Source organism: Salarias fasciatus, chromosome 9 (genome assembly GCF_902148845.1).
Source record: "Salarias fasciatus chromosome 9, fSalaFa1.1, whole genome shotgun sequence".
Lineage (NCBI taxonomy): Eukaryota > Metazoa > Chordata > Actinopteri > Blenniiformes > Blenniidae > Salarias > Salarias fasciatus.
In genome coordinates this window covers 25,008,272-25,032,666 of record NC_043753.1, presented here as the reverse complement: position 1 = coordinate 25,032,666, position 24,395 = coordinate 25,008,272, and the positions used below count along the sequence as shown (strand labels likewise).

Below are 24,395 nucleotides of genomic sequence, written 5' to 3'. Positions count from 1 at the left end.
CATGTTCCTGAGCTGAGTCCTGCTGTCGTGTTTTCACAGCGATCGGCGGCGTGAGCAGAAGTGTCATTAAGCTGTCACTGGCCGATGCCTCAGGAAATTTACCGCCGGTTTAATTTGCGAGTGCGCAGGTAGCTGGCCCTTTCATCCTCGGCTTAATGACAGATTTTAAAAGCTTTGTTTATTGCACATGCTGCGTTAAATATGGTTGTGGTTTAATTCCCGGTGTTTTAGTGCGGCGTTGCGGTCGGCCTTCAGAGCTGGGCCGGTCAGACGGGCATACCTAACGCCCTGGCCTGTCCAGCGCTGCATGGGAAAACACAGCCAGCCCCGGTCCACGGCTGTTTCGTGTAACCTCGATGCTGTGGGACTGCGCAGCCTCCATCTGTGCCTCATTGCTTTTACGAGGCTGTTGTGGACTCTGAGACCCCTCCTAATTAGCACTGGACACAAACACGGCGCTGCGGCTCGGCTTTCATTGTTTGCTCGCCGTTGTATAAGTTTGCTGCAATTGTTTGGAGTGAATCACGTCAAAACACAGTCAGCGGCTGTGGCGAGCTCCACTCAGCCGCAGGAGTGTATTCCTCCATGTTTGGACTAGTCCTCCATGTTTTCTCACGATATGAATATTTAGGTCAGGCTTCACACGTCGCCGTAAACACAGAGGTCTTATTTCAGCCTGAGACTCGTCGGTGTGCTGGAGTTTGCCGAGCGATTAGCACAGCTCGGGTTGGATTGCTTCCTGTTCCAGACCGACACGGCCGGCGCCGTTTTCCAGATGAACCCCGATCGACGGGGCCTGGCCAGCTAACAGATATGACGCTGATGTGCGTACGACGCCGCGCGGTTAGCTTACAGCGTTCCTGTCTGTTAGCATGAATAAACGACCAGAGCCATCGTGCTCTCACCGTCTTCTCCACTCAGGTCATTCAGAACTGCTCAAATCCCAAAACAAACAGCCACGGCTTTCAAGTCCTCCGTGAAACAGTGGCGCGCTTGTCTTCCTCGGCGGCGGCGTGCGGTCGGTGACGTAGCGCTTCCTGCATGCGGTCCTGTGTAGCTACACGAGCGAACACTCGTTGTTTAATGCCTGGAAGGTTTGTGGTCTCCTCCTCCAATCCATCACTGTCGTCCGCCGCTGCATCGCTAATCTGTTGCATACCTGCTTCGCTGGAAGACGGAGCTGTTTTGGCGGCCGATGTGACGCTCTGCGTCTTGTTTTGGGTCCGGAGTACAGAAGCCCCGCAGACCGGGTCTGATGCTAAGATCCCTCTAGACTGATTTATGTGCAAACGGAAGACAGACGGCGCTGGGGACGTCCCCGATGAGTGTTCGCTCGTTGCCAGTCACGGAGATACTGTGATTAGGGAGTGTTTAAGTAATTATGACAGCATTCAATGTCGGCCTTGTTGGTGGAAGCACACATGGGGAACACGTTACATGTTATTTATACCAGACAACGGCTGCTCTGTGGTGTAATTCTCCCAGTTCTCAGACCTTGACTGCAGTTTTGAAAACAGTCATGTATACGACATGAAATACTGCTCATGCTTAAGTAAACTTCACTCAGACTCTATGAAATATAGAGCGACCTGTCTCTGGCTCTGTTTGATTTGGAAAAGAGTCCTCTCTTTGGCCGGGGCTTAAAAACAAGCCACCAACATAAAGTGTAAGTTTGTCTCGGTTTCTATTTATAAGTCTGCGTTGGGAGCGCTGTGAGTTAACCTCTGGCCCGCTGGCATGGCGAGCTCCTCTGTGGAGCGCGATCAGAGCGAGCAGACAGTGGGTGGGTTTGAGAAGGCCTGGAGAGGAAGCGAGCCGGACTGCAGACAAGTGGTGATGAAAAGCCGCTGCTGAAATCGATTGGCTCTTTGATCCTGTCTGGCTGCAGCTGCTCCGAGCTCCTGCAGGCCAGGCTGACGATCACTGCTGAAAAGAAATCATTTTCTCAAGCATGGAACGGCGAGGGATCGTAATATTTCTCTCTGTTTCTTTTCAGAATCATCGACCAGCTTGACGGAGTCCGCCTGGTGTGGTCGCTGCTGAAAAACCCCAGCGCAGATGTGGAGTCCAGCGCCGCGTGGGCTCTCTGTCCATGCATCCAGAACGCAAAGGTAGGGGGGTTTTTTTTCTGCTTGAAAATACATTTGTCTTCTTGTCGGAGCACACCAAAGGCACACAGATCGCCCGTAAATCAGAGAGGCCTGCAGAGCTGGTGTGGTTTCAGCAGGAAGGGGTGAGCCGGAGCTGCGACCTGCCGCTGCTGCTGGGAGGCGAGCCGGGCCAGCGCCGTGTCACAGGAGGCTTACATGAACTCTGCGCTAATAAGAAGCAGAGGAGGCTGCCTGGCACGCCGGGATCGGTGAATCGGGAGAGAGACTGAGTAATATCCTGTGATTTCCCAGCTGAAAATCTCCCCTCGACATGCTGCTGGTTACAGATCCGCTCAGAGAGCACCGTGTGCCGAGCAGCGTCTGAAAGCAGCGAAGTCACAGGCTCATCCAACTCTGCTTACATAACGCAGAAAGATTCGTTAGTGCGGCGCGCCGACAGGCTTTCTGCAGCACAACATTGCGGCTTTCTTGCAGTTTGTTTATTGTATGCAAACAATGTTGTGTAAAGCTGTTGTGGCTCGGCGCTGAGCTGTGCAGCGTCTTATAAAACGTCCCGAGTCCCGTCTGTACCGGTTTAAAGACTGCGAGTGTGAAAGTGGGAAAAGACTGAAACAGTCTGGGGAATTGGAAGAGAACCGTGCTGCTGTGATAACAACCCAGCAGCATCACTGCTCTCCAGAAAGTCTAAATGCGCTTTACTCACGTCCCTCCTCTGTCCTCACCTGTATTTTCACATATTTACTTCACAACCATGATGATCTGAGGCTGTACGTTTTAAACGCCAAGTTTTTTTTGGTAATTCTCACTTTAAAACCTTCAGTTTCAGCAATAGGAACATTTTAGCTTAACCTTAAACTGTCAGCTTGATTCCTCAGCCAGGAGCTGCATCCTCGCCTCACACCCCAGTTCTGCATTGGTTTTGAGGCAGGTATGGCAGGATTAGCTTCACGCCACGTGGGGACTTGATTTTGACCCTGATCTGAACCGTGGTTACTGCAGTTCCAGTCCTGCTTTTGATTCGTTTCAGACCCGTTTTGCAGTTTGGCATCAGGGTGGAAACGAGTCCACCTCGGTCTGCGCCTCACTGATGTTCCCCTTCCTTTCCTCGGCCTTCTGGACGTCTGTCGTCAGTGAGACTGCTGCACGAGTCCAGCGCTGAGTCGAGCCGTGCGCCTGTGTGTTATTGTTTCAGATTGTCAGCAGGCCGCTGCGCAGCGCTGTTGTCAATCAGCTGTAATTTCAGTCGGACATCAGCGGGTCTTTGATCAGACGGGCACTCGCATGGTCTCCAGCTCCAAGCGTAATGTTGTTCTATTAGATTATCACTGTGATTAGGGTAAACAGCTTGTCAGCAGAACAATCTGGATAAGTTTAAACAGATATCCTGGGGCCCAGGCAGGTGTCTTCGGGATCCAGCTCTCTCTTTTTTCCCCGCTGGCTGGAATTTCTCCGGCCCAGGAGTGAAGCAAAGACGATGCATGGCGGCCATATGGAGCCAGAGCGTAGAGCCACTGCTGAGCGCTAACAAAGTTTGACAATGTTTGTCTGGACGTCAGCGTGCCAATTTCGGGGGAAATTCACGAACATGCTTTTGGGGTGATTTCTCTGGGACGGGGGGCAATGACAAGAGCGAGAGAGTGCTCTGTGCCCATCGACCGGAGGAACCCGATACAGCCGCCGCTGTTTAGATAAAGCCTCATGTGGTTCCAGTTAGCAGCTCTATAGTGGATTTATGGAAGAGCCGCGGCATAAATGCGTCGACTGGATGCTCCATACTGTACCGCCGCCCCTCCACTCAGACGCTGTGCTGCCAGGCCAGTTTCAGTCCATTCAGTAGCATGAAAGTAACTTATCATATCCTTCTCCTCCCACAGAAGGACATTTAAACGCTGGCGATCCACATGGCAGCAATTTCAAGTGAAAACACAAAATTTCTCATCAGGTCGTTTTAAAGAGCGAATCCCATGATGGAATTTTTTTTGAAAAAGCTCCGTCTCCCTGGAAACGCGTGTGTGACGAGACTGTGGCGACCAGTCGGTCTGGACATGCTCAGTAGATGGTCAATCAGAACAGTGTTTCCTGTCAGTATAGTCCTGGTCCTGGTCCCAGTCCAGGTTCTCCTGGACTTGGTAGTTTTCAGCCTCGTGGCCTGACATGCTCACTACCTCCTTTCTGTCATTTCCATGTAAAAAAAACATCATTTTCAAAGGTTGCCATGCAGACATGAAACTTTTCTGAAGCCAAAGCCAGAAAGCGATGCGTTTTCTCCTGAACGGCTGTGGTGTAAACGGGGTCGTTCTCCAGGTTACTGACTGGAGGCCGAACTCTCAGAATGCCAGAGCCCCTCAGATCACGCTCAGCAGATAATGTGTTTCCTATTTCATTTCATCCTGGGTAAGGGGAGGGGAGGCGGCAGCAGAGGCCTTTCCGTGTGCAGCCTCATAATGCGGTGGTTTTCAGATCTGGGGGCCGGCCAGGCCATGAAAGAGGTTCTGGATAGTCTGTCGCAGCTGGTGGCTTGAGAGAGCTTCCTCTGTCGCAGGGACTCCTGGGCCAGCCGTCATCTGTATTCCTGAGGAAGAGCTTCCTGTGTGTCGGTGGGGGTGGGGGGTGGGGGGTCAGCTCCTGGGCCAACCCCCCTCCCTCTCTTCACATGGCTCATCCTCTGGCACGCCATCACAGGACCCAGACGCACCGTGCTCAGCCCTCCCTCCCAACGTTTGTGTGCATCACAATCAAAAGGCAGCAGTGTGTCCAGTAAACTGTGTGATTGCAGTTGGATTTCAGTACATTGATGTCATGATGGGCTCAAATTAAGCGCGCTTTGTCATTTGCATGCATCTATCCATAATTGCATGCTTTCCAGGGAAGTTTCCATTCTATTTTCAAAAGCAGTGGACATTACAAACCCGGGCACCTTCATGTGCTCTGGCAGTCTGGTGAGCTGTGATTTAAACGGCGGCCTGACGTGCCAAAGCCTTAGTGCAGCCGACGTCCGCGCCAGCTCTTCCTCTGCGGTCGCTGTTGGGGTTTTCAGTAGGCACGGCTCCACGGGCGGCCGAGGAGTCCCGCGGTAGCCGCCGGTGCCGTGGAGTCACGCCGTGTCTGCTCACCGTCGGCTCAGTGGCGAGAAACGTTTCAAACGTCGCCCCTAAGCTGTAAATGTCATGTTCCATCTTTATTATGACAAGCTTGGGTGCGAGGCGAGGACGCTGACAGAGACGTCAAACTTTCACTCACCCACAGATCTGCTGTCGGAATGGGTGTCGCCTTGCATGCAACGCTGCATGTTTAGACTTATTTATTGCTGGTTGTTTTGTCTGCAGTGTGTGGATTTCCCTGCCAGCCTCTCTCCTCCCTCTGTCATTATCCTGCCTGTCTCTTCATCGCTCACTCCGGTTAATAACAGCCTCTTTCGCTGCAGGACTCGGGGGAGATGGTGCGCTCCTTCGTCGGCGGATTGGAAGTGATTGTTAATTTGCTGAAGTCAACAAACAAAGAGGTCTTGGCGAGCATCTGCAGCGTCATCACTAAAATAGCCAAAGACGAGGAGAACCTGGCAGTCCTCACCGACCACGGGGTCGTCCCGCTGCTGGCCAGGCTGACTGCAACAGTAAGAACAGCTCACAAACACTCCGGCTTTTCCCGCTCACTGCCGCGCAAATCCAGCTAATGAGAGCAGCTCAGATACTGCCAAGGGTCAGAATCAGAAATACTTCATTCATCCCCAAAGGGAAATTCCTCTCTGTCACAGACGCTCATAATGCAAAGGTCAAAGAAAGAAGCAAAGCACAAAATATATAAATCAGTTTACATAAGTACACATTCAAATAAATAGACCGAAACAAAAAGACAAATCTGAACGAGCGTTGCTCTGGATCTACACTGAGTGAGGAGTTCTACTGTCTGATGGTCACAGGCGGACATGGTGTCCTGTGACGCTCTGGTGTCTTTTCATATGACCAGTCTGGTCCTGAATGCACTCCTGTGGCTGACCAGCCGGTCGTGGAGCGGAAGGGACACATTGTCCAACATGACCTGCAGCTTGGACACCATCCTCCTCGCAGCCCTCCGTCAGAGAGTCCAGCTTCACTCCCGCCTGGTCTCGGCTCTGCAGATCAGCCTGTTGGCGTCAGACCCCCTCACCGGCGACCACAGACTCAGAGGACATCCTGAGCATCGGCCTGCAGACGCTGAAGGACCTCAGTCGCCTCAGAAAATAGAGAAATGAGCGAAAATGAAACGAGGGATTAAATCCTCTTTCACGCCGGGGTCTGTGAAGCATTCTGATTGGACGGGGCGGCTGTGACGTACCGACGTCTCCCGGAAGCAAACAGCGTTTTTCTCTTCTTTTTCTTCTGGTTTAACTTTGACGCTGCAGCTGTGGAAATGTCCGCGTTGTAAAGCGCCCGTCAAGCCGCTCGTTTGTTTGTATCCAGTTCTTCTTAAACTGCCGTTAAGTAAATCGTCTCCATTTGAGCCGAAACGTGGGCTGCGGGCCGCCATCTTGGAAAATTGCGTCATCATGACAGAGCATGCGCAGAACGAGCAGAATGAAGCGGCGCGGAATTAGCAGATAACTCTGCTTCCAAAGGAGAATAAACCCGCCGGTCTATTCCGATTTAAACTTACTTCTGAATAAAGCTTTCAGCCATTTGTGGTCATCTTAGAGCGGAATTAGACTTTATTGGTATTTATAGAGGAATAAAAGTCTCATGTAAACACACGCAGTCCTATTATTTGTAATTATCAACAATGTCCTCCGCGGCCCGCTGGGGTCACCGGCACCTTAGTCCTCCTCATGTCCACAACCAGTTCCTTGGTCTTCATCACGTCAGCTGCAGGTCGTTCAGCTCGCACCGTGTGACAACGTTATCCACCGCAGCCCTGTACTCAGCCCCATCCCCCACTGATCCTCCCAACCACTGCAGAGCCATCCCAGAACTCCTGGAGAGGAGTGGAGTCCGTGGTGTAGAGGGTGAAGAGGAAGGGAGAGAGGACAGTCCGCCGTGGACCCTGCTGCTGCTGACCACTGTCTGACACACAGTGCTGCAGGAAAACCAACGCTGGTCTGCCAGGCAGGTAGTCCAGAATCCAGGACACGAGGGGGGAGTCCACCTGCCTCGCCGTCAGCTTCCTCCCCAGCAGGGCCGGACGGACGGTGTTTGGAGGCAGTGGAGGAGTCAGAAAGCATGAGTCTCACAGTGCTGGTGGCTGGTCCAGGTGGGAGGAGAAATGGTTGAGCAGGGAGATGATGGAATCCCCAACTCCGGGTTTGGGCTGGTAGGTGAACTGTCGGGGGCCCAAGTGTGGTTTGACCAGGGAGCTGCTCCTCAACCGGTCTCTTCAGGGTCATGATGTGCCACAGGCCTGCAGTCCCTGGAGCCACAGGGACTCGGCGTCTTGGGGACAGGGACCCTCCACAGACTGTCTCATGCTGAAGACATGATGGAGTACTCCACAGAGCTGGGTGGCTCAGGTCCTGAGCACTCTGGGGCTCACCCCATCAGGACCCGCGGTCTTGCTCCTTCCTGTCTGGGCCTCTCTGGTGTTGCTCTGCTGCACAGCTGGTTGTAAAGTCCGGTCTCTGGTAACCAATGCCTCCCTCCCTCTCCTCCTCAGACGGACGACGGGCTGCGCGGGCCGCTCGCCGAGGCCATCGGCCACTGCTGCCGCTGGAGCAGCAACAGGGCGGACTTCGGCGAGGCCGGAGCCGTGGCCCCGCTGGTGCACTTCCTCAGGTCCAAGGACAGCGCCGTCCGGCGGAGCACGGCCATGGCCCTGCACCAGCTCTCCAAGGACCCACTGAACATCATCACCATGCATGAGAAAGGAGTGGTCAAGGTCAGTGCTGCTGACTCACACCAACCCTCCAGAAATGTGTCAAAAATTAATATTCTTTTTTTAAATCGAGTAAAGCAACACGAGAGAATCTAAAATTACATCTGCTCTGACCACTGCAGCAGTTTCTTATTTTATTTAGTGCTATTAAGACTAAATCTGTGGTAATTGCAGAGGAAAAGGCGCTTTGGTCTCTTGTTTTAGTGAAGTGTGAAAAACACAGAGTAATAAACTTTGAAGCGCAGCAGCTATTTCCAGAGCCTTTGACCGGAGCGAGCAGAAACAAAGCGAATTTTATCCGACGGCGGAAACATGACTCCGCTTTCTAGCCGTCATGGGAATCCAGAAAAGCAAACAGCTCAGTGTGTGTGCGAAGCGCCGTTTGCCGGGGAGACCCTGGATGCCACGGCGGCGGGAGTCAAAGGGCTGTAGCCGGGGGTAACTGTTGCTCCGGGCTGTTCCTGGACGTCGGGGCAGAATGCGGGCCGGCGAGCGGGGTCGCGGCCGCTCCAGGGCCGACGCACAACAATGTGTTTTTATGGGCTCCGCCGGCCTACATCCGCCCGCTTCCTCCACGCTGGCAGTGGAGGGAAGGAGCATTGTTCAGCGTGACGCTGGTTTCCAGGCTCAGCCCCGCCTCCCGTGCACGGCGCTCCGTTATTGACGTCTTGTCACTTTTCAGTCCTGCACATTGCTTTACTTCAACTAGAGTTTCACATGAGAAATCGTTCTGTGGTCACTTTTTCCCCTCCCCCCTCTTTTAAATAAAACTGTGATACAAATTACAAAGTGGTTATCCGGTCGCAGCCAGATCTTTTCTTTCCCATGTTCATTAAACGCTGCGCTTCAGCTCGATGTGCTCTTATAGTGCGTGTGGTTCCACGGCCGCCATAATTGGATCACCGGGCTAAACATTGGGTGTTCCAGAGGAGTTATGTCCAATTTGCAGAAGTCGTTAAGCCGAATGCTTTTTGTAGTTTGCGCCACGACAAAAAGTGGACGATCTCTCCCTCCCGCTCTCTATATTTAAGATCTAATGTGAGAATAAGGGTGTGTGTGTGAATTTGAAGCATGCCACCCTTTTTAATCTGCCTCTGTGTGTTTGCCCTTATTAATGTACCAGCTAAGAGCCTCAGCACTACTCCATAATGTATTTTTGGACTTTTAAAGAGCTTAATCACCAAAGGCCACGTAACTGCAGCAGTGTTGCGTTTGTTCTAAATCTCCGCCGCAGAAACACAACACAGGCAGCCTCATTGTTCGGTCTGGCTGCGGACTTGGCCCGTCTGAGGCCGATCCTCACCTGCTCGCCCCCCCGCGCCCGGCGGCGGGGGCTCGGCGGTGATATACAGGCGTCCGCGCGGAAGAATTTGTTAAAACAATATCCAGGATAGTTCTGAATGGGTTTTATCCAGGATTGAATCGGGAGCCGCGTCTGATTTACGGCCCGGTGTAAAACTCCGGGCTGCCTCCGGTATTTGTGCAACTGTATTTCAAAGCGTGTTCCTGTGCCTCTGAGAAGCTCTCCAAACACGCTCGCCCACACGGCCTGCCCCGTGTTAAATGAGCAGGTCTGTGCTGCAGAGGACGACTTTCCTCCGCCGCACGCTTAATGGTACATGGCCGAGTCCCTCAAGGTTCAGAGGAAATTAGGCATTGAAAAGAAAGTATTTCACACTGGAAAACACATTAGTGACCCGTCCCGGTGTTTTTATCCTGCCCTAACCAAAACATTCAATTTTTTATCCTCCCTGCTATTTACTTTCAGCGCTACGAGCGTTAAACACTTATAAATCAGCTTAATTTTATTGTTTGAGACAAAACCTGCTTTTGTGCTTTGATTGGGTTACCCAGATTGAGGGAGGAATGTGTTGGATCAGCTCCGAGTCTGTTTGACAAACAGGGATTCAGGTGCTTTCAGTCAGAGCAGAGAGGGAGCGGCCCACAGATGAATCACACTGTTTGATTTGACATCCTCTCTTGGTATCTGGCAGTTTTATCCAGAGAGCTTCATTCTGTGTCGCCTGGCGGCCCGGCCGGCCGCTCCTCTGCGCTCCGCCGGGCTTCCAGGGGGACTGGGGATTGTTTGCCGGGGCCATAAATCCTCGTCGACAGGTTTCGGCCGGCTATTTGTATTAAAAAGCCTCTTTCATAAGAGGGGCTTTGCAATGTAAATTGATGAAAATTACAAAATGCAGATGGTAATTATTGGCAATTTTCATGTGAAGGTATTCCAGCGCGCAGCCTTTGCCAGGTCCTGGTGTGTATTTTAGGCTTTTAAGCTAATCTAAATGGGAAAAACGTTTGCACTTTTGTTGCCATGAGCGCTCTCCTGCCCCCGGCACGCCGAGCCTGTCGGCCTCAGTGTTTTCTCTCTCTGACACGCTGGAGCAGTGGTTGTGGAGTTTGACTGCGTGTCGGCGCAGGAATCGACTCATCACAGCTTTAGACCCCGTTTCAGTGAAAAGGCATCGTTTTTGTGTTTCCTGGTGGGAAGGTGGTTATGTAAAGAGGGCCTGAGCTTCCTCCGCTTGGTGTGAAACATGACTTCAGGTCGGGGGTGTGGCGGTCCAGCGCTCTGTTATGACTACCATGTTTTTCACATCCGTGGAGCGTGATGTTTGGGACTCCTTCAGCCGTCTTTAAGACAAACACACACATGGCTGAGAGCAAAACCTTCCTCAGAAAGTCTTGTGAATTGAGCGCTGCCCTCCTCCTTCCTCTGTGGAGACCGCCGCCGGCTCGCTGGAGGCTGCAGGGAATGTTGTTTACCTCTCCGGCTTCCCCTCCGGCCGGCTAAACACTGCTGTCTGTTTGTGGCGTTTGCCCCGGCGGTGCAGAGTGGAGCTCGCCGGAGGGGCCGGCAAGGCTGTCATGGCTGTCAGACCCGGCTCGGGGACCCGGCTCGGGGACCCGGCTCGGGGACCCGGCTCGGGGACCCGGCTCGGGGACCCGGCTCGGGGACCCGGCGGAGCACGCTTCACGCCGTCACACCTCCTCCTGTGTACTCAAGCCACAGCGTTCTAAACAGTGTCCTACGTCTACACGCCGCCGGCAGGAACGCCGGCCAGTAGTTGGTGCTGTTGGATGTTTTTGTAAGGAGAAGTTGTGTTTTCACCGCTCCGCCGGGGGGGTCGCCGCTCGCTCCCGGAGCTCCCTCCAAACGTGGTGCGAGTGTTCGTGTTACCGCAGTCGGGGAGCGAGCAACAAGCGGTGTATTATGTCCCTCCAGATCCCAGCTGGGAGGGAAGGAGCGCGGCGGCGAAGAGAGACAGGCTTATCTCAGGCCAGCCTCAGGACCCCGTTTGGCGGCGTCTGAATGACACGCTCTGAGGCCGGCCAAAGCGCCGCCTCTGGCACTTCTCAGGCATCCTCTGCTTCCACAAAAGAGACTTGTTTCGGCGGGCTGCATGTTTTCTGGGGCTCGTGGATGTAAGTTTGCTTTCGGAGGTGTTTTGGATGCTATTTAAAAATCCTATAAAGCTCCGAGCGTTGGACATGTCCTCCTCTCCCCTGGCTGGCTGGGAGAGGCAGCGGCAGGCCTCTTGGACCGCCGATCGGCCTTTCCACAAAAACGCTGTGATTATAATCAGGGGGAAGGATATTGGTTTCTCAGTTTCTCACCGGCCGGCTGCTGTCAGGTTCACGAGCTGACTCACTGCAGCTCTCATCTGTTATCCTTTAACTGTTTACGTTTGCATGAAAATCCTGGAAACGTCTGCGCTCCGCTTCTCGGGCCGTGCAAATGGAGTGACGTGGTGGCTCCAGTTCACATGTAGCATGGAGACAATTAGGAGTCAATCTCAGCTCTTCTTCACGCACACAAACAGAACCTCGAGGGAGCCGCTGCCGCTGAAATGTTGCACGAATTAGCAACTATGGATTCAGAAAGTTCTGAATGAAGGAAATTCACCTTAATGCTCTCAAACTGGAAATTTACCTCCAGGAAAATGAGGCATCTGAGACGTTTTTAACAGGCAGGTAGCAGGTTTAAAGGCTCCGAGCCGACATCGAAGCATCAAAAAGCGACGTCGCTATGAACGCTGGGCCGCCACAAGCCAGTTCTCCCTGTGGGAACTTCTCTGACACCTCCTGCTTAAAACCCAAAAAGTCAGAAGGATGGTGAGGCCCCGATTTCACGGTCCTGTACTCATACTGAAAATCAGGATCAAGCGAGCTTTTGCCCTTCTGCTCTCCGGGAGGTTTCTGTCCTCCCTGAGCTCGCCTCAGGACACCTGCGTTACCGTTTGACAGGTGTACCGCCCCAGTCCAACTCCCCACCTGCCACTGTCCCCGGAGCGGGTCAGTGATCATGGTTGGCACAGTAACAGCGTTTCAGAGTGTTTCCAGAAATCTGCGTTTCCGTCTGTTTACACCATTTTATAAAAGCTGCTTTTGAAAACTCTGCTTCCTGCGGCTCCGAGCTCTGTTGATGTGTGAACAGACCCGGTAATGCGGTGAAAGTCTGGCCGCGGCGGAGTGAAGCTGTAGCTGCAGGTGAAGCCCGGCTCTCCGGCTCGCTGTCGAAGCTCAAGCCTCCTTCGTGTGTCGCTCGTTCCCCAAGTTACACCAAACCGACCAACTGCAGGATCAGACTCGCTCACAGCACATTGTTGGACTGAAATGTTATTTGTCTGATGAAAAACAAAGGGATCCGGTCGCTTCCTGTGTTGACGTGTGGATCCGCGGTGAGCGCGGTCCCTCTCGAAGCCCAGCCGAGGGAACCGTCCAGATGGTGTCCGAACGGGCCTGCTGCAGCGCTCTGCTGCAAACCGCCTCCTGATTGGTGCAGCTGAACGTCTCCGCGCTGCATTTATTAAGGCTGTGTTGTGTTTAGGAGCGGAGAGTCCTTAAGTGCTCAGTTGAGGGATGTAATGTTGCCTTCGGTTCATTATCGATGTAAACAAGACTATCTGGAATAATTGCGAGTGTGGCTTGGGAAACCTCAGTGGCACACCATTGTGATTTTACCACACGGCACACATTGAACAAATTTAGAGGCATCCACTGCACCAGCGTATTTATGCTTACATTTACTTTTATTTTGATTCAGCCCCGCAGCCGCCCACAAACATAATGTAGTGATTTCGCTGCAGATAAAACGGGTGAAAAAAAACAAAACCCCAGAAACACATGCCCCTCAGTAGCATTCCCTCCATCCAGTCAGCTCTCTTATCCTCCCCAGGCCCACATTCATGATTCACAGCTCTTTGAAAAGCCTTTTATATGTTCAACTTTATATAACCAAAACATAAACTTCCAAAAGTGGAGATTTCGGGAGAACTCCAAACCTTGTTCTGCAGTAAGATCTGACCAGATCCATTACACAAGCCACTAATAGTGGGATAGAGTCTGACCTTTGGAGTGGAGCAGAGGCTGTGCAGTGGCGTGCTTCACGCTTCCAGCGCCACTTTCATCTGAGCAGACTCCCAGAAGCATGTGCGCTCGCAGCCTGAAGCCCTGTGCTGAGGCACTGCCACGCTCACACCAGCCGCCGTGCGTCTCTGAAGGCTGACCTTTGACCTGTCTGCCTCCCGCAGCCGCTGATCGTCATCATGGCGTCCGAGGACGAGGAGCTCCAGGAGGCGGCGGCCGGATGCGTCAGGAACATCCGGATGCTGGCGCTGGCCAACATGAAGAGCCGATCGCTTTAGGGACGATCAGGAGGCAATGTTGGTTTTTAGAGAGTAATTCTGAATAATCTTCAGATAATCCCTGCTGTCCGCTCTCAGTGACATTCCTCACCAGTGTTTTTATCTTCTCCAGGTTCTGCCGATACGACGCAGGCCGGGCTCCACTTCAAGCATCCAAAAAAATAAAATAAAACCATGTTCTGGTGTTGCACGGCTGAGTGTTTATTGTCTTTGTGAGTCTTTTGAGACTCCTCGTCTGCAGCAGTGAGCTCATACAAACACTCGCCCTCCTCTCCACTCGCTAATTCTGCCATGATAAAACCGAAAGCGAGCGCTTTTCCCCGCCGCCTCTCTTCTCCTGCCAAACGCCGCGCTGCTCGTCGGGAGTGTTTGGAGCCACCTTCTGTGCAGAGACCTTCTTTAAGTAATCCCGACGAGACCACAATGTCTAAACAACGCCCACATCTGCTGGGGTTGCTCAACCGCCTCTTATCCGTTGTGTACTCTGCCATACTTGTGCGAGCGTACCCCGGCCCCCAAATCACACAATCTGCCACCAGACGGTTCAGGTAAACAGAATATTTCACTACAATGCTGGCCAGTGTTGTGTATAAATACCTTCCAATAACGTGAGCACATAAATTCAAGGCCCCGCTGGTGTATAAGAGATGAGTAACACAATAGCGTGTTCTGTCTCCAGCGCAGATATTTGATTTTCCATCGTTTACTTACAGAGTTTGTAGGGATCTTTATTATAAATAGTAAAACTGATTTTCTAAACAGGCTCATTATTTCTGTCTGTAAAAGTTCAGATGTTGCAGATATTTGGCCGGCCGGGGTCATATCAGTACCAGAGCACAGAGCCGGCTATAAAACCGTTTGCTGGCGGCGTTTCGGGGCAGCTGGTTCTCCAGTTTGAGCTTTCTGTGGTGCTAGAAACGCTGAGAGCTGCTCGTCTGGATCCTTCTGTCTTCCTGTTCATCACCAACAGGCCATGTCTGCCCCCCAGAAAAGCCCGTTGTCTTCCACCAGCCCCCCTCTGGCTACGCCCCCCTCCCATGATCCCGCTGTCCTGGTCCCGGTTAGCTTCTCAGATGCTCGGCGCTCGACCGCGGAGAGCCGGCCGCAGAGTCTCGCGGGACGTTCACCATTAATATCGGCCGCGTGCAAAAATCTGAAAATTAGCAAGACACCCAAAATATGTGGTCAAAAAATCTTCATCACTCTTTGAAGCTTAAACGCTCCCAGCTGCCGGCGGAGGTCACCGCGAGAGCACGGAGGGGAGAGCGCGGCGGGGAGGGCTTACTGAAGCTGAAGAAGCAGCTTCCTCAGAACAAAAGGCACAGAGGCAGCGGCTGCCTGCAAACCGCTCGCAGCAGCAGAGGCTCAGCCGTTCATCTGAACTCTAATTCCTCGCTGCTCGCTCTGCGGCCTGAGCCACGTGAGCCCATGTCAGCCGTGATTGTCAGGAATCGCTCTCAGGAAAAGCATGTCGGCTCTTAAACAAACAAAGAGGGAAACATTGTTTTCTTCCTGAGTGGCTGTTTAGACTTCCCTTTATTCAGACTGACAGACTGAGCTCTTCAGTTCAGCTCCGACCCGGCTCACCCTTCACTCCCATCAGTCTCCTCACTGCTTCTTCTTCAGTAGCTTAGCATAGCCTGAACGGTGAGAGAGCAGAGAAGCAGCCCGCCTGAAGTCAGCTTGTTTATTAGAAAGGACAGCCAGTGGCTTTGGACCCTTCTCCCTCGATGGCGTCCAGCTCTAGAAGGGTCCTGGTGGTTCTGAATGACGGAGCCCACTGAGCTCTTCAGACCTGGTCCTATACGATCCTGTCCTGGAGGTCTGCAGATGGTTCCTCTGGCTTCAAGGCTTTGTTTCTGCCCTGACATGAACGTCCAGCTGTGGGACCTGATATAGACAGATATGAGTCTTTCCAGATCTTTCCTAATTCGCATTACATTTGTGAGATTTTTATATGTTGTTCATGTACTAAATACAGCTAAAATGCATGTGGAACTTTCAGCTGAAATAATTTTATCCCTGTTTAATATAGCAGATCTGCAGGTCCTCTACCTCTCATAACCAGGACCTGTTTGTGACACACCGAGTGTCCAGAGAAAAGGCTGTGTTTGATTAAGAGGCAGCCTGGACTCAGTCTTCCACAGGCCACAAACACATCTCACTGCTGTTTATTCAACAATCTGAACCCTCAGTGTATTAATGGCACCGTGTTCGCACAGAAATCCATTAAAGTGTGAAAAAAAAATGTCCTGCTCCTGTAACTTCCCCAGTGTCACACTTTACAGGGGTGAGAGTGAGAGAGGGCAGAGTGAGCCATCCCCGCTGCTGGAGCTCCCAGGCTGGACGCTGCAGAGCTCTGGCTGAACCGGAGTCGGCTCGAGGTTTTCCAGGCTTCTGGGTTTTGTTTGGGGACAAGTCAACAGGGTGAAATTCCACTTCAGACTCACCTGGAGCCAGATTTCCAACCAGCACATGTTGTGGCGAGTGAACCGACGTGCACGGTTCTGCTGCGGCGACGTGGTGCTTCACGCCGTGCGCTGGACCTGGCGGGGCGGCGGGGTCAGGCCGGGAGGCGGCGGCGCCTCGGCTCCGGGCCCGGCCCTCGGGCTCATCGCTCATGAAGCCACAGCACAGCGTATTAGCCGAGGCTGCGAACCCTCTGAGAACACAAACTGCCACTTTCTCCGGCCCGCCGTCCAGCGCAGGGACATTATTCAAGGGAAATTAGAGGTTCTGCATCCACGCCTCAGCACGGGCCGCAATTATGTCCGGCTCCGGCCCTTCCTGGTCGCCCTTCAAGCTCCCGAGCTTCCCGTGGCGGGGAAACGGCGGAGGGATGTCCCTGATGTCGCTGGTCCTGTTTTGAGGGAACATGTGGGCCGTGGCGTGCGCCACACCCCTGTATCTCAGCTGCTACGTCCCACCAGCGACCCGACCTTGACCTCCGGTCCAGACTCCGTTTTCCCACCGGTCAGAGTGATGGATGGAACCGCACGCCGGCGCTTTATTACACATTACACAAGACCGATGTGTGGAAACGCTTGTGAAACCCATCTGTCCACATCTGGGGCGGACGAAGTAATAAATATATATCCTTCTTTTTACGGCCGTGGAACCCTTTTGAGGACTCGCTGTGTGTTGTGATACTAAGTCAATTGTTTTAAAATGCAATTTCTCCGTTTGAAGTCTGTTTTAAAGGATCCCACATCTCCACAGGCGTCCTGCTGCAATATTTTATACAAGAAACTAATGAACAGTAAAACTCGGTTCCAAATATCAGAAGTGGCTTTCCGTCCCCGTCCTGTGTCTAAAGAGCACTTTTAATATAAAAATGACAAACCAGCAGCAGCAGCAGCAGCAGTAGCAGCAGCAGCAGCAGCAGCAGCGGTGTGGTTTTCTTCCTGCGCTGCCATGCTAAACATGCTAGCTGCCGGGGAACACAGCGGCCTCTCAGAGCTCCGTCCGGAGGGCAGCGCTCTCCGCTCGCCGGCCCGGAGGGTGAACACGGCTTCTGTTCTCCACCTGTAAATTAGCTCTCCTATCACTCCAGCTGCTCACGCCTCAGATCTGCTGAATGTGTGCCGAACTCGCTGCTCCTCAAACAGTGAAGCGTCGCCCCGTTGTGTTCCCACACAGCGTTTCTGAAACGGGCTCTCACACCTTCCCTCTCCATAAAGTGTAAATAACAAGCTGGCACGACGGTAGATGAACAGAGGAGCGAGTGGGCAAACACCGCAGCGTCTGGGTCGCATTTCAACGCCGCGGCGCAGTTTCACCATCAGGGTCTGAAGTGATTCATCATATCTGGATGGGCAGTGACAGCAGGGGAAGCTGGACGCTCACGTCGGTTCATTACAAGCGTCAGGCTTGTTTTCCTGACAGCAGGCTCCAAGTGTCAGCCGCATGCAAGACCTGCTCTGAAAAGGCCCCTTGTGGAATATTTCTGTCCCAGTTCTGAGGATGTAATTTATTTTATGCACCTAGAAAACCTGAAATTTATGCCAAAATTATACTTGAGCACAACCAAAAGGGAGCGTGGCTTTTTTGATGGAATTTTCTAAATAAACTCTGCCTTCGAGGCTCGCCTTGCCCCCGCTTCCTCGGTGTTTTTGTTTAGGCTGCACCGTGGGGTTGGTTAGCCCTCCTGCGTCAGAGGAAGAAAACCAGGCCTGGCAGATCTCCTCAGTGCAGTTTGCATGTTCTCCTCCTCTGTTGTTGTTTTTCATAAAATTCTCAGACGCTGGCAGGAGTTCAGATCTTTGGACAGGTCTCAGTCCGCCACACAGCTGTGACCATCTATAAATTATTCAGCCTCTCTTTGCATTATGGGAGGTTTTTGTGGAGAAATACCACACAAGCATAAAGAGGACAGAGAAACAGTCTCCGACCCAATCGTCTTCTCCCTGGAGGTCTAATCTTGTGAATATGAAGCCCCAGAACCCGACAGCAGCAGTTATTAGAGCAGATCATGAGGGGAAACTTTCCGACTTCGTCTCATCAATTTCTCCCTTCAGTCTCAAGGAAATCGCCATCGTTTGAAATCCACACCACTGGAAGAGTTTCTTCCTATTTTAATGATTGATTTAGAATTATTTGGAGGTCTTTGTGAATCTGTGGCCAGAGGAGAAGACGTGGTCTGTCATGGGCAGTCCTCAGAGAGCGCTTTAGCTCTTGGCCTGAAGACAGCGAACACTTCATCGGCAGAGTGAAAAGTGGGTTTGAGCTGTGGACGCTCCACCTGCTGCTCCCTCAGGAGTCTCTGGCACCAGACCTGGACCTCCGGACTCCACCTCCATAGACCTAAAGGTGTGATAAAGGTTGGATCGCACGACGTGACCAATCTGTTTTGTTTTGAGGAAGACGCAGAGAAAGCTTTCGGCTGGCTGCTTTCTGCTGCGCGGAGGCCGTTAAACTGTGGATTTGTGATGTGTTTAACAGCGCCGCTTTTTCCTCCCGCATCTCCAACTCCGACATGCCGCAGATGGAAGAAACAAATCCGACTGGAAGAGGCTTCACGGAGCAATCACGGTGAACTGTTACGGCATTTAACATCTAAGCGTTTCGAAGGAAACGGCCGTGGCCGGCCGGATCTGCAGCAGCAGGCTGAGCTGGAGCAGGAGGACGGGTCGGGGTTCACGATATGCCTGTCAGCCGCATTAACAGATCACTGCTTTGTTTCTTTACCTGACCTTGAAATTGAGGAAATTGTGAAATCTAAGAGACCGCTGCTCTGATTTGATGAAACTTGGATGACTCTACTTTTTAAAAAAAGGCTGATTGGCTCATGAGGTCACTGCATTTTATTTAGAGGAACTCCATGTTGGTGGTTATTTTCTTTGATGCAGTTTTTCCTGTAGCGTTCCTTTCGATGTGTGAAGTGTTGATGCTCATCGCATCTTTCAGATTTATGTTCACAGACGTTTAGCCGTGACCCGCAGCCTTTCCGGAGCTTTTTCCTTCTTACAGTTACACTGGACTGAAGTTGCGGATGCTCACAGCCAGCCGGCCGTTCCGTTCACTTGCAGACTGAAGGTAATTCCCTGTCAAGACGCTCCAGACTGCCGGGATCGTCACGCAGCGGACAGTGATGAATTGGCACTCGTTCTCGGCCGCACAGCTGCGAGCCATAAGCTCCGTCCAGGAACCGGGAACCAACCTGAGAGCTCAGCGTGGCACCCAACCAAAAATGATATTATCCCAGAGTTTTCATCAGCGCCTTTTCATCAAGCTATCACAGCGGCAGACCTGAGGCGAAGACATGTAACGGAGGGGAATAGCACCAAATCAACAAATCATCAGCAAGGCATTATGGGACATCCTATTTAAATCTGGAACTGATTGCTCACTTCCAGACGGAGCACAGAGCACAACGCCGTGGTGGACGCCGGCGGCTTGGGTTTCTATAGAGTGAAGGATTGGATGAGGCCGACGTTCAGACGTGGATTTCTGTTGATGTGGCGTGGCGTGACCTTCTGTCTGACCTCTCTGCTCCAGCGTGCTTGTCCTACCTAACAAATGTCTTTTCCCACTGTTTGATGCATAAATAACCCCAGTTCCACTGGAGCTCGCCGCCGTCCGTCAGGATGCCCCGATGCTCCCTTTACCGAGCGACTGCTTCCCAGGAAGAGTACCTGGAGGCTGGACGGGCGGAGGACGCCATGACACACCAATGTGCGGGCATCACAGACGAGCCGGTCCAAACGCGCCTCATGGCGGAAGGTTTCTGGCACTGAAGAATGCTTTGTTGATTCAACTGGGATCAGTTGTGCTGATAAAACGTGCGCTTCGTTTCTGGACTGAAGCGTGCTCCCTGACAGGAGCGTCCATCACCTCCTGCTGTGCGCCACTCAGCGGCCAGCCGTGTACTCTTGGAAGGCCGTGTTTAGGACGTGTTTTCTGGATGACTGTGAGACGTGTGGACGGCGCACGCCTCACCTCACTGATTAGTGTCCCAAAAGTATAAAACTCCTCTGAAGACGGTAATTGGGCCGTTTTCAAACAACCTGCAAATTTTCTCACCCGTCACACTTTCCACTGAAGCTGGTGAACTATTGAACAAATATGTCCGTGGCTTTACAGACTTTAAGTCGCTACGCTATGTAATTCCAACTCGGTTTACATGGAGCAATTAAAGTCCCAGTCTGGAGTGAAAACATGGTCTTAAATGAGGGGCAGATTATGTGTGCAGCAGGCTGGAGTGTTAGAAATCGTTTGGGTTGTAATGGTGCACGGTGGTGGCATTAAGCTAACACTGATTTCATGTAATTGCCACCTCTCATAGTCAGAGGCTTCAGAGCTCCGGGAATGATGAAGTGGCAGAAGAGGGAGTTCCCAGCTGGACTCCCGGTGTGTCCTGAGTGTCTGTTTCACTTCTACACCTCCTGCTTACAGCCACATGTAAAGGACAGAGAACTAGAGTTTGGTTGCCCTCCTCGTCTTCAGTCCTTCAGGTTTTAAAAAGCAGAGATATTTGATGTCCTGAAAGAATCCTGTCTTTTTCCGTAAAAGGAAAAATTGGAAATTTAAATGTTATGAGTGCCGGGAAATAAAACTTTCACTACGAACGCTCCTCTGGCAGCCCCGACCAAACCCACATACAAACCGACTCCAGCGGAGTGATATAAAACAATACAAGAGTGAGGGACGCTTGTATATAAAACATGCAGAGATTTGAAGCAGGTCCAGAACTTCCCCAATCACACTGACGTACGACTCGCCCTTCAAATTGTTTTGGAAGAGAGGTCGGGCCGTGTTAAACCAGCGGCGAGAAGACGAAGCTCCAGATGTTGAGAAAGACTTTAAGACATCCGAAGTATTCAGAACAAACATCTTTTATTTTGTCACTCTCATATTAACAGTCAGAGTCTGAGGACACGAGAGGTTCATTTTTAACAAGCCAGTATTGACTCAGCTACATTCCAGCTGAGAGGAAGGAAGAAGTTTCAAACCCTGGCAGGTGGCAGGACTTGTTCTGACTGTCTGCTGATAACGAAGGCTGGACTGGGGTCACGATGCCAAGCTGGGCTCAGCGTTATCCTCAGCTGCTGGGGGCTGGGCTGCAGCTCTGGTGGTGACGACCTGCAACCAAGGTTCACGCCACAATGTTCTTAAGTGAAAACAAAACCTCAGCTGCACTTCAGGTGTCGGTTCACACGACAACTTTTTAGCATTTAGTACTTATTTAGTTTGTTCCTTGGTTACATTTTAGGAGGCTCTACAAATCTTAGACCTTGTTTTCTTTGAGTTGCCTCATTAGAGCCTTTGAAATCTGATGAAAAAGTTCATTTACATGAGTTGTGTGAAAGCTTCAGGAACCTTGGAGGGGCTCTCAAACCTTGGATTGTAGATCCTTAAGAAGAAGAAAGCAGATGTTGTAGGAATTCATGAACTCCAGCCTGAGATGAAACAGCCGTGAAGAGGAATCTCCCGCAGAGCCACCAACCCCGATGACCAGGCTCGTCGTGATTGATGTGGCCCTGCTACCTGCTGAACCGATCTGGTCGCCCACACACTGGACACCGCACCTACCGGACGCCTCGGCGAGGATGAAGGAGGCGAAGGAGATGCCGGTAACAAGCCTCTGTGTTTTCCCAGAGAAGGCTGCGTGGAGCCGCAGGTTTAGATAAGAGCGCGGAGGTCGAGGGAGGTAACAGAAGTTCACCCCGGGGGAGAAGTCAAACTTACATATTGTGTAGATTCCGAGCAAATAAACCCACCCGACCTTAATTAAAGTGATTACATGACTGGGGCCTTTCATAGCATGTTTGCACAAGCTGTTAGTAAAAGTGAACTTCCCCCGTTAAATGAAAATAAGCACAAATAAACAATAATTACACATGGCCCTAACCCTTCATATGGCTCCAGCTGCTTAGTCACGACCTTCGAATCACTACCTTGGATAAACCCCAGAGGAACACACAGCGGAGAGCTTCAGAGCCATGACTCAGAGCCCTAACGTGACAGGTTTATAATGGAAGTCAATGAGAGGGTGCATCAGCAGTAATCAGCAGTGGCACAGCTATATACAGGAAGGATCGCTCGCTTTTTATATTCTCAGAGACACCAGAGGATCCCTGGATGGTCTCAAGAAGAGCTTCTCATTCTGCTGATTGATGAAGATGAAGATGCTTAAAAAGGTCGGTGAAGCTGTTATTAGAATGAGAGAGTTTAGGACCGGAGTCCTGCTGGGACGGAGCATGATCCACTCCCTTTACAAGCATCAACAACAGGTTTACAGGACTGTAAAGTGTGTCTGCAGCAGACAGTGGGTTTGCCTCAGACTCCATGCACGGTGCACAAGCCATAAAACAAATACTGCGAGTGACGGCCACGTTTTCTTCTGAGAGGAGTTAGCGGCTGGGTGTTTACCCTGCTGCACGCCCACACATCATTATTTCATTAAGAGTGAATTTACAATGCTGGAGCACGACTTCAGCAGGTGCTACAATTTACAGAGCGAAAGAGGAGAATAGGCACACACACACACACACACACACACACACACACACACACACACACACACACACACACACAGACACACACTAATACACATTCACAATCTGAATTCTAATAAGGGAAAACATCAGAGTAATGTAGTTTTAAATTGAAGTGTGGAGCTGCTGTCTCTGTTGGTTTTGTTCCTCAACGAATGTTAGCTTTAGCATTAGCTTGCAATGAAAGTCCCTTAAATAAACCTTAACTTCCTTTAATAAAAGGTTGTTTGCTGCTGTGTGCATGTTGGTTGTTTATCTAAAACGCTTTGTTTCTGCTGTTTGGCTCATCAGTCATTAGGAACAGTTGTTCCGTTGATTTCATGACTGCCAAAAAAGGTTTTTTCACCGGAGCAGGAAAAAACTGAGATCCTGTTTACAAGACACTGTTATGAAAAACCATTGTTTCTGAGTATTTGTTCAAAAAAGTTTCAAATTTATACAACAACGTTTTGAAAAGTATGCCTATTTACACGGAAACAGCAGAAACGCTAAAAGGGACATAATTAGAATGTCAGGCCACTGGTGGGTGCTGTTGGTTGATTTTGTAATAAAACCACAAACACATGCTGCAGAGAACAACGCACCCTAGACATGAACAACGGAAAACACAGAGAACAACACACTCTAAACACTGACACTGGAGAACACAGACATTGTTATTACGGGGATTGTCAACTCTGAAACTACCAAGTCCAGGGCTTGGTACACAACGCATTTAATTACGCTTTAAAACGCATTTAATTATGCTTTAAAACACATGTAATTACACTGTAACGCGCATGTAATTACGCAACACATAATTATTCTTTAAAACGCATGTGAATACACTGTAACACATTTAAATACACTTTAAAAAGCATATAATTATGCTGTAAAACGCATGTAATTACAGAACGTATGTAATTACAGAACGCATGTAATTACACAATGCATGTAATTACGCTTTAAACGCATGTAATTACGCTGTTTTTGCATGTAATTACACAACGCATTTAATTGCACTTTAAAACGCATGTGACTACACTGTACCGTGCATGTAATTATGCAACGCATTTAATTACGCTTTAAAATGCATGTCATTACACTGCAAAGCGCATGTAATTATACAACGCATTTAATTACGCTTTAAAACGCATTTAAGTACACTTTAAAACACATGTAATTACGCTGTAACACATTTAATTGCACTTAACAAGCATGTAATTATGCTGTAATGCGCATGTAATTACAGAACGCATGTAATTACACAACGCATGTAAATACACTTAAAACGCATGAAATTACGCTGTAATTTGCATGTACTTACACAACGCATTCAATTGCGCTTTAAAATGTATGTAATTACACTGTGACACATTTAATTACACTTTAAAATGCATGTAATTACACTGCAACGCGCATGTAATTATACAACACATTTAATTACATTTTAAAACACATTTAATTATGCTTTAAAACACATGTAATTACACTGTAACACATTTAATTACCCTTTAAAACGCATGTAATTGTGCTGTATAGCGCATGTAATTACACAACGCATGTAATTATGCTTAAAACGCATGTAATTACACAACGCAACCAATTACGTTTTAAAAGGCATGTAATTACACTGTAACACATTTAATACACTTTAGAACGCATGTAATTACACAACGCAATCAATTACGTTTTAAAAGGCATGTAATTACACTGTAACACATTTAATTACACTTTAAAAAGCATGTAATTGTGCTGTAAAGCGCATGTAATTACGCTTAAAACGCATGTAATTACACAACGCATTTAATTAC

At 50.6% G+C, this 24,395-nt stretch overlaps 1 protein-coding gene across 1 annotated transcript in view; it reads left to right on the top strand.

The window, feature by feature from the left end:
• Nucleotides 1-13,606, top strand: part of odad2 (outer dynein arm docking complex subunit 2) — a 46,324-nt gene extending 32,718 nt beyond the window's left edge. Inside the window, exons 18-21 of the mRNA XM_030099558.1 lie at nt 1,997-2,111; nt 5,536-5,724; nt 7,734-7,955; nt 13,493-13,606. Coding sequence (XP_029955418.1) covers nt 1,997-2,111; nt 5,536-5,724; nt 7,734-7,955; nt 13,493-13,606 — 640 coding nt within the window. The remainder of the gene's footprint in view (nt 1-1,996; nt 2,112-5,535; nt 5,725-7,733; nt 7,956-13,492) is intronic.
• The last annotated feature ends 10,789 nt before the right edge of the window (nt 13,607-24,395 follow it).